At 36.9% G+C, this 14,972-nt stretch overlaps 3 protein-coding genes across 8 annotated transcripts in view; 2 read left to right on the top strand and 1 right to left on the bottom strand.

Moving 5' to 3' along the window:
• The first annotated feature begins 200 nt into the window (after positions 1 to 200).
• Positions 201 to 4,073, top strand: LOC113683470 (uncharacterized). The gene is made up of 2 exons (XM_027200715.2): positions 201 to 958; positions 2,803 to 4,073. The coding sequence occupies exons 1-2, from the start codon at positions 356 to 358 to the stop codon at positions 2,953 to 2,955; spliced, it is 756 nt and encodes a 251-aa protein (XP_027056516.2). The 5' UTR covers positions 201 to 355; the 3' UTR covers positions 2,956 to 4,073.
• On the bottom strand, positions 3,087 to 14,021 carry LOC113683471 (ras-related protein Rap-2b). The gene is made up of 5 exons (XM_027200716.2): positions 13,687 to 14,021; positions 7,054 to 7,110; positions 5,710 to 5,783; positions 5,170 to 5,352; positions 3,087 to 4,547 (listed from the first exon to the last, which is right to left on the bottom strand). The coding sequence occupies exons 1-5, from the start codon at positions 13,763 to 13,765 to the stop codon at positions 4,194 to 4,196; spliced, it is 747 nt and encodes a 248-aa protein (XP_027056517.2). The 5' UTR covers positions 13,766 to 14,021; the 3' UTR covers positions 3,087 to 4,193.
• LOC113683469 (neuropeptide FF receptor 1) overlaps positions 6,959 to 14,972 on the top strand; it is a 31,555-nt gene continuing 23,541 nt past the window's right edge. For 2 of the 6 annotated variants that reach the window (XM_027200714.2, XM_027200709.2), the window contains exon 1: positions 6,988 to 7,135. The gene's annotated coding sequence lies outside the window, so the exon portion shown is untranslated. Of the gene's footprint in view, positions 7,136 to 10,666; positions 10,832 to 14,972 lie in introns of those variants that run through there. The other 4 variants (XM_089204068.1, XM_089204067.1, XM_089204066.1 and 1 more) reach the window with 3 other exon arrangements.

The raw sequence follows: 14,972 nt of genomic DNA, 5'->3' as shown, positions 1-14,972 counted from the left end.
TTTCTTTTATTTTCTTTCTTTCTTTTTTTTTTTTTTGGCAAAGCAAAGATTAATTCATGAAACAACCTTTACGGTTTTTTGTCATAATAGGCCAAGAAACCTCAGGGAAAACTGAATATTTCAGCTGCAAGTCAAAGCAGACAGTACGTGGAATATTAAACAATGTTTATTTAAGAATTTAAAGACAAGTTTCAAAATGCAAATGAACATGGGAAAAGTTGTTTTGTTACAGTTAGCTGCTTCAAACAGCTGCAAAGATAATGAATGTGGTCACAAATTAATCGTATTACCTTTGGTCAGTGTAAACCTCTAGGCGACTGTATAACTGGCAAAGAGCACGCCGCAGTGAAGTACGATGCTTTCTTCAAAACATCACTTCTTTCGTATAAATTTCATATTGCCGTTGGCTCTATGTCTTGGGAGTCGGTATTGTGGATTGTCCGATGCGAAAGAAACCCAAGTGATGTCTACCGCTGCCGCGATTAAAACATCATTAACTATGGAAATTAAACCTTCTATGAAGATGGCCGGATTTCGTGAGAACTATGCCACTAAAACATTAGCAGCAAGCTTGGAAATCAAGACAATTTATTCCAAATCCAAAGTGTTTACAGTGCAAGAAACAAATATTCCAGAACAATCAAGTTTTTCAGCTGAGGCCGTATTTCGACAGTCACGGGCAACAAAACGCAGTTCGACTTTTCTTTACAGCGATGCATTGACTTCCACATCGCGAGTCAATTCAGGCTCACCTCACGCTAATACCTCAACATATTTCTTCCCGGAACTTCCATCCTCTGTCGTTTCTTTTTCTCCGAATCGGACGAATCATTTTGAGTTGAATTCGACTGCCGCCCCAACTCACAATTACGATGAAAATGGAGACTGCTCCTCAGGACAAACGGTGGAGAAATCATGCGACACTTATGTAACTAGATGGGTCGATTTTTACGTGAATGTAAGTATTTCTAAATGTTTCAGAACTGAAATGCTTTGAATTATTTGTGATAAATTTAATCACCCTCGTCTTTTAATATGTTCTTACTGACATGCTTAGGATGAAGCAGGAACATGCCGAAGACATAGAATTCAAATAGAACTCAAAATATCATGGGTTTTAATAGAAAAATTATTATTTGCACACCGATTATTATCACAGGATTTATAAATAGTGTTTTCGCATGATAAAAACGACCTGTGTACATTTAAAAAGGCACTCCACTGAGTCATGATGTCAACAACGACACGAAAATTCAAAGAAAAACTGAATATTGAGCGCGCAACCGAGTAACCAACAACGTTAAAATAATCAAAACGGATCGAATTATTTCAACGGTTAGCCAGGCCAGTACAGATCTTATGGAAAATTAGAGATCATGCTTATATTTGAATGCATTATACGTCCGTGACACTACTAACTATTACGTGCGTGGGCAGGCGGCTCGATCAAAAGTCAACTTGTGTAGAAATACAAAAACAATGAGCTAAACTATGAAATAGAAAAAGCAATAACAAAAATCAAACAACCATTGTGGAAAAACCTACAGGATGAAGAATGCTAATACTAAAATTTAATGGTAGACCGAAAAAAAAATAATCAGTAAAGTGCTAAACGACCATGCTTCAAACACCTGCCTCTCCGGCAGCTTACAAGGTGCAATAGTGATCCTTAATAGACGTTGGACGTTTATTCTATGAACTCGAGAGGGAAAAAGTACAATGATTTTCGAGGCTATTAAAGGGAATTGTCCTTAGTTCTTAAATATTTCACTTATCAGGAACAAATTTGGTTGGATATCATCGATTCCCAGTTATCTTACTATGCTTTTTCCGATAGATAAAGTGTACCAATTTCTAAGTGACCATGGTGACAGACCAACGTTTTTTGCATTTTTATATTGTTACAGGTCTGCATACATTATTTAAAACGTGTGCATATCAAACACGCCATCAAAAGACCATTACTGTAATTACAACGCAGAATTCCAAGATTTAAACTTAAATCATTATTATTCACTCATGATGATTTTAAAAGAAAAGATCATTAGAATTGAATTAATTCATAAAAATCACCCCAAGGCAAAGAAATTATTTATGAAGAATCCCCATTGTGAAGTCGATATGATCATTCTATATTATCCAATGAGCCTTAGGAAAAGATATGATTGCTTTGCTCAACCAAACTGATTATCTGAGCAACTAAAGTTACTTCCAGTTTTTTGTTTAATTATGCGGTGGTCATTTCTTAAATTAAACCTTCAATAATTGTCATTACCTTACCTGGGATGCCTATTTCGAGAGATAAGATAATCCTTGACAAATCAGAGTATTCACCTCTCGATAATCATTTAAGCTATCATACTAAACAAGCGATAATGCCCTTCTTTGTAGAGAATGGAATATTTCGGGGGGAGGGGGGTGGGGCTGGCGTATCTTAGCGATCAATTTCGTTAGAAATTTTTAAGTCCAGAGTAAACATCCTAAATGAAGTAAACTATTATCAAATCTCTCAGATATTATTGAAAATGACGATGGAAAACATTGCACTAATACTCTATCTTCAACGGAGCTTTTTTTCAATAGTTCACTTTACTAATTTGTGCTCTGTTATCATATAATAAATTTCAGTGTCTTAGATTTGAGTTTATGACACTTTGAGGACGTTAGGATCGTTCTCTCCCCATCCCCCTTAAAAGGAAGTCACCTCTTTTCACACCATGATATCCTGAAAAGTAATTTATTCTAGCGCTGTTATTATTGAGATATGCTAGTAAAGGTGCAACTTTTTGTCTTAATTCATAGATTGGGGGATGGATAATGCTGGCAGTTGTTCTTGTCGGAATTACGGTGCTGGTTTCAACTCATTTTCAAGCCAGGAAGAAAACAAAAGAGTTGAAGAGATTACCTCAATTAATGTACAAAGAAATACGTCGCAACCGAGGTCGCTGGGTATAGAAAGAGCGACGAAGTATTCATCTGTAAAACATTAAAGAGGCCTTGTTCATGTGATGTCCGAGTCAGACTACCACTCTCGTTCTGGCTTTCCTTATACAGTCTTCGTCAAGGCATGAACGAAATATCGATGATTAATATTATATACTAGACAGAACTTTAATATTACCTTGTCTACCTCTTGCGTTAAACTTTGGACCTCGTTCAGGAGACAAAAACTACATTACAAATAAACTATAGTCTGCGCTTTAATTTATGATTTAGTAACGAGACTGACGAAAGCGGTGGACCAGTATGCTACCGACTACCGTTAGCTCTTGCAATGCAACAGCGGCTTTGGTCAGAGTAAGAAATGGCGCTTATGCAATCTGCCGACATGCAAAATACTTAAAAAATATCGTAGGGATAAAAATTAAGGAACGAAGGCTTCTAAGTAAGCCTCGGTGCAAGTGTTTTAAATAAATTGTTCTAGGATACTCACTAGCGCAGCAGGTGTCCTTCTACTCAGACTTCGCTAAAAAATTTGAATTTCTTATTTTAGCATCATTAAATAAGAAACATGGTCCTTGAAGAAGGATACACCCTTACTTTGCTTGGCTTGATGTAAAAATTACTGCTGCTATTGAGTACTGAGTGCTCTAAAAAGCACCTGAGCTCGTCAGCAGGTAACTATTCCGAGCTGCTTTCCTCTCAATTATTTATCTTTAAGTACAAGATACTAAGATTATCACTCGAAGAAAAAAAGATTTCTTGACACCTTTTTCGTAGCTCGTTTAAGAACGTTCGATATTTTTATCAATTTAAAAAAATAGTGTAGTATCTTACAAACTAAAGCTTAGCAAGCTTCTTGTAAACTTCAAAATATTGCTGCTTGGGAAACATATGGTATTATTTTGACATTCATATAGGCGTCAGTAAGATGCAGCCTTCAACTACGAGAAAAACAATGAAAGGCTCACGAACATCAACAAACACGATATTTTTAGGAGACTTGAAGCAACCGAATTTCAGCTCCGGAGAACTTCAATTTTAGATTGCTTTATGTTCTTTCATGTATATCAGGCTCTGAAACCTTCTTTAGGTCGTGAGTCGATAGACTAATTAAGATCACAATGAAAAGTTGTAGTTCTCTAACCTTTGACTTAAAATCCTTCATGGTATATCGTACTACAAATTCCCTTATTGGTTTGGAAAGATATTTTTGTCAAAAGATTTTTAATAGATATCTGTATCACAGAGTTCTAACCATCAATGGTATCTAGACTTCTTGCGCCGCAAATAAGTCCCCTAAATCTTCCATTGGCCCTCTTAGATAGTTTGGACTTTGTCTCACCTGCCCTAAAGGCCTGCAGCTTCTCTTTACATTTCTTCTCTTTTAGCGACAGATTTCGCAAAGAGAATCTATGTCGATCTCTTATGAAAGCTTTCCGGACAGAGTTCGCTCTAGATTCTCTCATTTTTTTTGCCAAGTTGGCAAATACTTCATCTACACCAATGTCGTTCTTGGCAGAGGTTTCAAAAAATGAGCAACATAAGGTAGCAGCAATTTTTTTCCCGTCCTGATATGAAACTTCTCTTTCATCATCAAGGTCACTCTGAAGATGGAACAAAATAAGATTTAGAATAGTACAAAATAGAAACCAGACACGTGCGACTTCATAAAATGAGGATTTTGCCGAGCTTTGCCCAAAATGGCGGGGAACTTGTGATTTCAGAAAATAGTTATACGATGGTCAAGAATGCATTTCGTTGTAGTGAGGTTACATGTGAGCCAGAGTTGCTGAGTAAGATTTAAACCATCCCATCAGTAAGATAAATTTCCTCCAGAGAGTAACAACATCAGTTTTGTCTGTACGTTGTAGATCGATATGTGGGCATTATTGATGTAAAACAGAATTTTATTCAGGTTACAATGTTTTATTGTAAAAACTTTTTTTCCCTTTTTTTCACCGAATCCAGTAGACGTCATTTGAAGGTTCTCTAATGACATCTGAACCGATTTCACAGAAATCAGTGCAAATTGGAGAAAGGCAAACGACGCAAGCAGATACTACGGAATAATTACCTAACGTAGAGGCAACAATTCAAAGACGTGCACAATCCACATGAAAATAAATCGAGAAATCAACATACTGACATATAAATAGGTCAATGAAGCACGAATCCACAGCAATAACAATAATAACAATCAAGAAAACAATGAGTAACTTTGCTCACTTTGTTTCCAACCAAAATAATGGGGATTTGAGGTATGATTTTGTCCTTTTTTCCTTTAGCAGCAACGATTTGTTCATGGAAAGACGTGATTGCAGTGGAACTAGAGCGGTCTGTTATGGAATAAACCAACAAGAATCCGTCCCCACTTTTTATGTATTGATCTCTCATTCGCCGGAACACGTCCTTAAATAAAATTATTTACGAGTCAAGCACATTTACGTATGGGTGAATGTAACAAACAATTACTAAACAAAGAACGGGCGAAGTTGGACTGAAAGGAGATGTAGTTTAAAACGATATTATATAAAGGGAGGAGAATGATGATAAATGTTATGTGTTGTTTGTAACTTTCAATTGTTAAATGTCAAGTAAACTTTTTATCACGTGTTGGAGACCAATGTCACCACAGCTTGAGCCACAGTACTTCAGGGTTCTGGCATCACTGAAATGACTGGAAGATCAGAGGGTAGCTTGATCTTTGAGTTAAGAATGGTTGTACTTCAAGGTCGTGGGAGCGAAATTGAGATTGGGTAAACTTACGTTTCCTGCCGTGTCAACCACTTCAACTTTGATCGGGCATCCATTCACCTCAATATCTATTTCGTAGTTATCCTCTTAAAAATAACCAAAGTTTAAGAGACATTTAACAGCCTGCATCTCAGTGTATCAAATAATTCCTAAAACTAGACTTTTTCAGACTTACTCTTTATCACATTTTAGCGCGGTCAAAGCTATGCTAGGCAAGATTTTCAGAAAAGTCGTGCTTTCAGTGATTGAAATTGTCTTAACGCGCATGGGAAGAGAACGAAGGGGGCAAGCTGAAGTCCTGGAAATAAAATGAATTATCTCGAAAGTACGGAATTTCTTAAGTAAAAAAAATACACTACAACCACAGCAAAAGAGTTATTTGGATTGATTTGATGTATCTAAAGATACATATCTACATATCTAAAGGTCAAAGAAACAATGAATCTTTCCGAGAGAGAATAAAGTCCTCTCCTGATGTTTCTCAAGAAATTTCGCATCTAACCATGCGACGAATAACAGAGGGAAATTTTTGTTCAGTTTTTTTTCTCCCTTCTTTACTAAAATTTAACAACAACTAACCAACTGATACAATGAGTTGCTTGTATCATCGTTATATGAACGATTATAAGTAAAATGATACGTGTAAAATAAAGGTAAGGGTTTTTCTTAGCTTTCAGGGCATAAAACGTGTGAAAGATATATATAGAGATGTCTAACCACAAGTGTTGGCTAAATGCACGTATGTTCTGCGGCTCTAAACAAATTTTTTTGTTCTCGGTTTAGTTTTGTGTTGCTGTTTTGGGTTGGGTTCGTATTGTGGATTTTTGCGAAGTGTGAATTTAAAAAGCCATTCTGTTTTGAGCCGGGTGTTTGAACTGTTTGTGGTCAGGTTTCTGTGTTTCTTTGGAATTTGTTTGGTATTTAGCCATATGTTTTGAGTTGGTGGTGTGGGTGTGCCAATCTTTTCAATTGTAGTGATTCTGTTCAAATTTTTTTTTTTAATTCGGCATGGTTCTACTGGCCTCTACAGGAGATGAGCCATTTCTCGCTATAACAAAAGGATGAAAAGGACAACAATGAAGAACTTGTTTAAAAACATAAATACCATTTTTTTAATTTACCCACCAACCATTTCATTTGTAATTTCAACAAACAAAGAGAGGCACTGGGTGCAGATTCCCTTCTAAAGAAACCAAATTAAACTCCACAGGAAGCTTTCAAGTGCTAATTCAATTTGTTTATAGGTCCGCCTAATTGAACTTATATGAAGCTGATCGATCGACCTCTTACGTCATGTCTACTATCTTCCTGTTAATGCAATATCCACTTGACGGTTGATAAATCTGTCCAACGTACCTATTGTTGGGTCATAGGCGTCCGAGAACTCTTGGCAAACGTATCGAATGCTCAAAGCTGAAAATCAAGATAATTGTATAAGGTAAGTCTATTTATGTCGGTACAAAACGATAAAGTGACTGTTTGGTCCATATTTATGCGGTTATTTCTACAGTACTCGGAATTGCTGTCTCGGGGTGTGTGCTCCTCATATGAAAATTTAAAATTTGGCTAAGGTAAAGCTTTCTGGCCAAGCCTAAAACAATTATTTGTCTTGTTTGGTACCGAAAGGAACTGACACTGTCACCAGATTCTTGTACTGATACGACTCGCCTTATTCGTTGATTTAGGCAAAGACTCTGAGGCTTTGCATTCATTTTAAAAGAAGAGTTGACACCATAACAGAGCTTTTCGTTATAATGCGCCGCGAAATGTTTCTTTTTACTCACATCTTGCACATCTGGAGGAATTAGCTTGTTGAATAAATGTGGTCGTTTCGAAACTTAGGAGTATTCAAGTTTCCAACCTTGGATTTCAGGGAAGCCCTGAAGTCTTCATTAAAATTAATATTTGTGTACCTGTAGAAAAATTCATCGCTTTACATCTTATCTTAAGATAAAAAAGTAAACAACGATTTGTCGGAAGGAGTGCTCTTTGACTATGATAACAAAATGGGGTATCTCTGCACCTCACTAACCGCAGGATCATCAGCGGTAATTGCTGCTCTTAGGCTTAATCTTTCCTTGATGTTTTCAAATCCTCGATATATCTTTCGTCAAAGTAGCGAACGATGTTTGGAAAGCAAATGAACATTACTGGTGGGAACATTACAGCGGTCATTATGAATTTAATGGAAATTTAAATCTCATTTTGACGAACAGATTGAAATACTAAGGCAAGCCCTATTTACATTCGACCTCCTTGAGAAAACGTTTTGAAGTTATCTTTTCTTACACATGACAGCACGTATGAACCAATTTGAGATATCTTCAAAGTCGAGTCTGCTCTGCGGTAAAACGTATGGGCAGTTTATCTAATTGAATTTTAGTATTTGTAGAAGGAAATGAAGAGACGGCGCTATAGAAGATGATTTTTTTGATGAGCTAAGGTTCAAACAAGAAGGTTCGAGAGAGTGATAAGAGTGCTTTCATCACCCCCACTGACATATGATAAACTTCAAATAACGCATAAGTCTTGAAATTGTATCTTGACGGCCATTTATATCGGTTGTTTCTTGGCGTTGTTTCACCTCTTTGAACAAACGATTGTCGAATTGACGATATTTCACACCGGTACGTGATGAAAGCATGCATTGGAAACAGCACGCAACACCACTCCCTGCGTGATAACTTCAGTTCTCTTTGTAAACAGATAGCATTGCTTAAGCAGCAGTAAGACGTAACACCACTTATGTGTATTTTGAACAATAGTTTTCGGAGTTAATTTAACTAATTTTTTCAATTCGAACAAGCACGTATTTATGTCAAAAGTAATAAGTCGACAGTCTAAAGTAATAAGCAGATATTAGTGTGGACTTTTCGCTCCATTGTGCCATCTATCTTTTATGGCATTCATATTTGACCTTTTCGTTAACCTCTTTTGAGTGTGGTATTTCACAAAGCTTAATTTAATTATAAGCGCAAAGCTATAATTATACAAGCAGGTTGCCGCAAAAAAATAAACCACCCACTTCCCGTAGATCGGTTTTCATTTTGAATAGCTTGGAGCATTCGCGCTAAATGGAACAGCGCTGTCTTTATCGTGCGATTTATTTCTCTCCCTTGATCAGAAATGTTTATGCGCGAAGCTTACTCCCAAACCTTTATTCACAGCCATTACAACTCTTAACTTTGTAAGTGAAATCAAGAGGCGTTAACTGTTTACAAATTATGGGTTTTCTACGCGTGGAAGTCTTGTTCCGGTGCGAGACGATCAAAGACTATCTTCCCGATTTTAGATCATCAAAGCCTTAACAAATTCTACTAGATTTAGCACACGAGCAATTAACACCATCCGTCTTTGTCGACGGTACTACTTTAAGTCAAAGATTCATCGAGTTATAGCTTATTGTACTGCGCCCTTGGAAGGTTATCTCCTGTCATCATTTAGAGATCTTAATCACAGATTAAATAATTCGCCCTTTGTTTTTTTATTGAAATTGTAATACTCCGCAAACATTCCATACCTTTAATTTGCTAATTAAAAAGACACCCAGTCGAGAGACCACCACTTTCAGGTCACGTTTTTAAAAAAAAAAAGCTGAAGCGTTGGATGAAACCATGAAATAGATATTTTTTAGCTAAATCAAGATACTGAATAGGCAAATCAAGTGTTTTCTTTAGTGAATCATAGCATTTGATAATGATAGAAAAACACAGTTATCGGAAGATCAATTGCACGATCACTTTGGATCTGAACCACGAATTTCCGGTCGAGTGAAAGTAGATGGGTAATATATCAAGTGTTGTAGCTACACAAAAAAACTGTCGAAATGATGTTAATTCTGGCATCAATCTTCCAGTTCATCATCAGGGATTATTGTTAAAGTTTAAAACAATCGACAACTTTTGGCCGAGTGTAATTAGAAGGTTCGTTAAGCACACGAGCTATTCAGCGTAGAAAATTTCGCATTTTCTAAACAATAATCCTTCGTTTTTTTTGGACTTCGTTGCCCAAACAGTAATACATACCGGAAGAGTCGTAAAAATACATTATTGAAAGCTGTTAGAGCTGCATCTCAGCGATTCAGGACAGCCTTTTAGACTGAACCTAAAAAAATTAGACAATGCATTTCATATGTTTTTGGCGACTGAATTCTTTAAAAACACACGAAAAGACGAAGTTCAGAAACTTTTCCCTCATCAATTTCCTAGAGAACAACTTTGATTGATAAGAAGGGAGAGGTGTTCTCGAGTTCCAGTCATTGGATTGTCTTCAGTAGGGAACTAAATATCCAAGGTCGTAATGGCCATACAGCGATTAGTGAGTTTCTTTTTCTCTCGTCTCTGTTTACACATACGGCATGTTTGCCAATTGGCTAAAGTGATTTGAATGGATAATCCTCTTGGATGAAATGGCGATCACGTATTTAACATCGCAACACGCTGTGATTTTCTTCCCTCAAGCATGCTGTTTGTAATGATGTCCTTAGTTGAAGTGGATTTTAAAAAGTCAGGAAAAGATCGTCATAATCTGTCATAGGGTTAGTCGGACGAAAGGTGTTTCCTTTTTTCATTTCCCGAATGTCCCAAGATATAGTCTATATCGAAAAAGACAGAGTTAGATTTCGCGTGCGTGAATGGCAAAAATGTTCTTCCACCACACACTTCGAAATGATTGGTATTTTTTGGAAACTTCAAAAGAGAAAACAGGTGACCGTGTCTTGATGAAATGCCAACTGCGGGTTCAGTCAAGAACGTGCATAACAACCTGTACGCAGGACGATGCAATTTCAGAACCACTCGTTATTGTCACGAGGATACATAATTATCAAGCGTAAAATTCGCAGATGCGAAAGATGAGCACACAGTTCACATCAATTTTTGGTCAACGTTTTTTTGGTCCAAAAAGTCTAATTATAAAAATCCCTTTGCTTTCCGACTCATTCATTCGGGTATTACTGCGGTTTACCCAGCAACTTGATAGGAAGGCTTTAAAACCACCCTGTGGATTGCAGAAATTTGAGGACAAACCAACCAGTTCGGAAAAAGAGAGAAATAAAGTCAGTTGTTTTATGATCCGGAAGAACTGCGCAAAACAACAGTCTTCAAGAGGCCAATTCATGCATTCTCGGATAACGGTAATGTGCCAGTACTTTGCTGTAACTTCAAGTAAATACTGTTTCTCCTCGGAGAGGTCGGCAAAAGTTTTGCATTCTGCTTAAACAATCTCACCAAATAGTGTGTATAATTGAACTATAGGACAAAAACATCGTCTAGTCTGTAAAAGTTGCGTAGGCTGTTGGTATTGTCAAAATTCTAGTTTATTTCAGGGTAGCTTTCATAATTTTAGACTAACTGAATGACTGCTGCGTAATTACGCTTTTAAAGCGATGTTATGTTGCCAAGAAAAACGCAAATATACTGAGTCAGTGGGCATGGAAACAGCCAAGTTAGCTAGCTGGGTGTCTGAAGTTTTACTTTATTGTTTAACTAGTGTGGTTTGGTTGACAATCTTGACAAGCTTTTAATAACTAAACTGACTCCATATCATCTTAGAAATAGAGAGGATTACAAAATTGTTTTACAGTTATCACAGTTATGATGATCAAACTCAAACATTCACCATATTGGTTTAACACAGTTATTATGATCAAATTCAAACATTCACCATATTGGTTTAACACAGTTATGATGATCAAACTCAAACATTCACCATATTGGTTTAACACAGTTATTATGATCAAACTCAAACATTCACCATATTGGTTTAACACAGTTATGATGATCAAACTCAAACATTCACCATATTGGTTTAACACAGTTATTAAGATCAAACTCAAACATTCACCATATTGGTTTAACACAGTTATTATGATCAAATTCAAACATTCACCATATTGGTTTAACATAAACTTACATAGGCGGGAGCCCATTGTTGGGCTCCTGTCATGGGCTAAATGAAATTTTTTTCGGGTTCAGTGAGTGTAACGGAAATGAACTCTTGACATTAAACCGCCCACCCTCGATTGAACGCACTCAGCTTAAATTTCCAATAATTCATTCGTAAACATTTGAAAGGAAGTGAAGATAGCTGTATATGACAAGAGGGCAGGATGTCTAATTGTCAACAAAACTGCAAGAAATAGTCCCTTCCCAAAATTGACTGACATGTAATCGACTTCGTGAGGCGCGAACAAATGAACAGCGACCATGGAAAGGATAGCTTTATTCAAGAGACCTCTAAAATCATTTGGAAAAATGAAAAAAAAGAAAATGTTTCGCATGTATTAAATATTTGTTGTTTTTGGTGTTGTTTTAATTTTCTTATTATTTTTATTAGATGGTTGGCTAAAAGGTAAATTAGAGTTAAATTATCAGGATTCTGGCTCTTACCATCCTATGAAGAGGTTCTATTCTTAGTCATGATTGGATACAATGGTTATGTCAAGTGATAAGCTGTGAAAGATCAACAGTATTAAGTCACCCTGTTACCATGAACACGATAAAGACGAGCCTATGTCATACTAAGTAGTCCTTATGACGAAAAGTAATGGCGACAATTTTGTATTCATGTATTATCCACAAGGTGTCCTAGGCTAATAAAGCCTAAACTGTAGTCCGCCTTCCCTCGGTGACTACTGCGAGAAACAATGAGCAATCTTCACAGGAAATTGGATCGGCTCAACACGCAAATCAAACTCGACAACTTTGTTCATCAATTTTTAGTAACAGTTTCACTTGCTTGACCTTCACGTGATAAAATTTGCATCTGTAATCACAATTTGGTGACGAAAGCTCAAGTGACGTGAAATATTCCGTTTTTCTACCTTACTCTTACCTGTAGGTCGACTAAATGCTAAACTCCCCCCGTCGTAGTAGATGAAACACGTACCGATTTGAATTAGATAGTCCTTTACATCACAACGAATAATCAGATAATAAATTATACGATCTAGTCCTAAAGTGACAAATTCTGTTTGAAAAATCCCTTAAATTCCGAAAAATATTTTAATTAACCAGGATTACCAACAAAATTGATTTCAAAGAAGGAAGGAAGGCAAGCACGATAACAATTAGATTACACTGTATTTTACGTTCAAAAAATTGGCAAGATTAACTTGTTGGCTCTGATCGCGCCCTTCATAACAAAGTAAACGCACACGTTATGTCAAGTGTTATTTCACACAACTTTGCAAATAGAGGAAGGAAGAGAGAGGACACTGAGAATGAGGTTGAAGACCACTCAAGTCGCTAGCGTGACATCTCTTACGACTTGTTTGTCACTAAGCAGAGGCCACCAAGGAAGACTGGATATTGAAACACGTTCGTATCTAACCATGTCGTTAACGCAAAAACATTTAAATCGTGCAAAACAACCCTAATAGTTCCGATTTCCTCTTCACTGCAGCTTCTTTTTAGTCGTATCTAATTCGAAACAGATCTTCCTGGCTAAGACAGTAACATCTCATCCAGCAACACTTATGACGTTATCATTGCATGTTTTCTCGACAGTGTCCTTATGATATTGACAAGGTTGAAATCAGCTAAGGTTTCCTTTGAAAATTTTAAGGATAAAATGTTTAAAAATTTATTTAGAGACAAATATTTGCGTTTTCCTCGAAAATTAAATTGTTGCGTGCAACCAGCTTTGTAATGATTTGATCGTAATCTACGACAAGGACTCCAGGTCATGTTTGTAAGTTTTGTTGACAGTTAGCCTCAGCAAATAACTAAGAAGCATTCATTATCATATAAAATGTTTTGCTTTCGTTTTCATAGTGAAAGATTCCTTCGGCGAGATATTCCGGCTATCGTAGATGGTAAACAAAACTTACGGAATATAAAATGCAGGCTTTGTGATAATAAGATTAATTATCCGAAACAGTTTATCACAACTATGAAAAGTTCGTTGTTTTGCCGAAGATATCGAATCACAACAATTACACTGAGAACTAGTTCAGCAACGGCTATAGATCAAAGTCATACGACTCACCGGATTTTCCGACACCTGCTTCGCCAAAAACGATGACTTTGAACGGTTTTCCGTCCAGTATGTCATGATTTTCATTCATTCTCGCGGGATCTGGCCTCCTCTCCAGACTTGAATTTTTGTTTTTGCTTAAAACAAAGGCCACGTTTTCCGAAAACTTTCCCAAGCCTGATCAATACGACTGTGAAGCTTACAGACCAAAACAAGGAATTATGATCTATGTCGAAATAACCAATCGAACGATTTCGTCTGTTCTGAACTTTCTTGAAGCTGAAGCATTTGTGGAGAGTGAAAGTTGATTCTGACCTTATTGCGGAAGTCGTCCCGTGACGGAAAGCGTGAACATTCCCGTGACATAATAATGACATGAGGTATCACATTTCAAGTTCCTGTTGCTTCTCTTTGTAGCTAGTCGATAACTGTGCGGTATTGTAGTATGTACAAATTTTGGAATCCCTCGACATTTCTAAACAAACATTTGATATTCCTGAGAAGTTTGAAAGAAATTTTCGGTGGAAATCCTGTAAAAATTTCTGACTGCCGGGCATTTGGTCACAGCGTTAAAGAAAGTAAACAACAACAACAGAAGAAAGTCTATCAACTTCGACTACAGCCAATCCCTTCCCCCGGCATTCACTCCCTAAGCTACTCTCTTGAGTCACAGCCAGTGTTTGTCTCCCAGTTCATCGTAACTGAGCCTTTTCGTTATGAATTTTAGACAATTTACTTATCAACTCGGTTGATAATACTGAATATTTACCCTGTCCACTTGAGGGTCTCAGTAGTAGGAGCATTTATAAAAAGTGTAGGTTCTCATAACGTGCATAAATGTTTTGGCAAGCAGCCCGATCGTAACTTTCCTAAGGAACCATGTTGTTGTTGTTAGCGGTGGTACAATGTATTGTTGTTGTTGTTGTTTGGACTTAACTCCTCAGGAATATGAAAATTTCGATAGCTTGAAATAGTAAGACAAACTTTCTAAAGCTGCAAGAACTACATGTTATCATAATTTCCACTATTTTGGTCAGGATGGAAGGAAACTTGAAGTACATATGTGCCATAACCAGGTACCAAAAAGAAAAGAATGTGCACGGCTCACTCTGATGTTCATTTTCATTTCTACGCAAATTTTGCGACCTTGAAAGCGACAAGTGGACGAGCAATCACGGATGAGCATATTTACATATTCATCGGGATCCGTCAGTCGCTGAAAATTCTTTTAAGGGTCAAGTAACACAGCTTTCATCTGCTAGAAACATAATCGATCAAAGCCCTGAGGGACATATCTT

The sequence above is a fragment of the Pocillopora damicornis genome, chromosome 4 (assembly GCF_964200805.1).
Source record: "Pocillopora damicornis chromosome 4, jaPocDami1.2, whole genome shotgun sequence".
In the NCBI taxonomy this organism is placed as follows: Eukaryota; Metazoa; Cnidaria; class Anthozoa; order Scleractinia; family Pocilloporidae; genus Pocillopora; species Pocillopora damicornis.
This window is presented reverse-complemented; position numbering and strand designations above follow the sequence as displayed.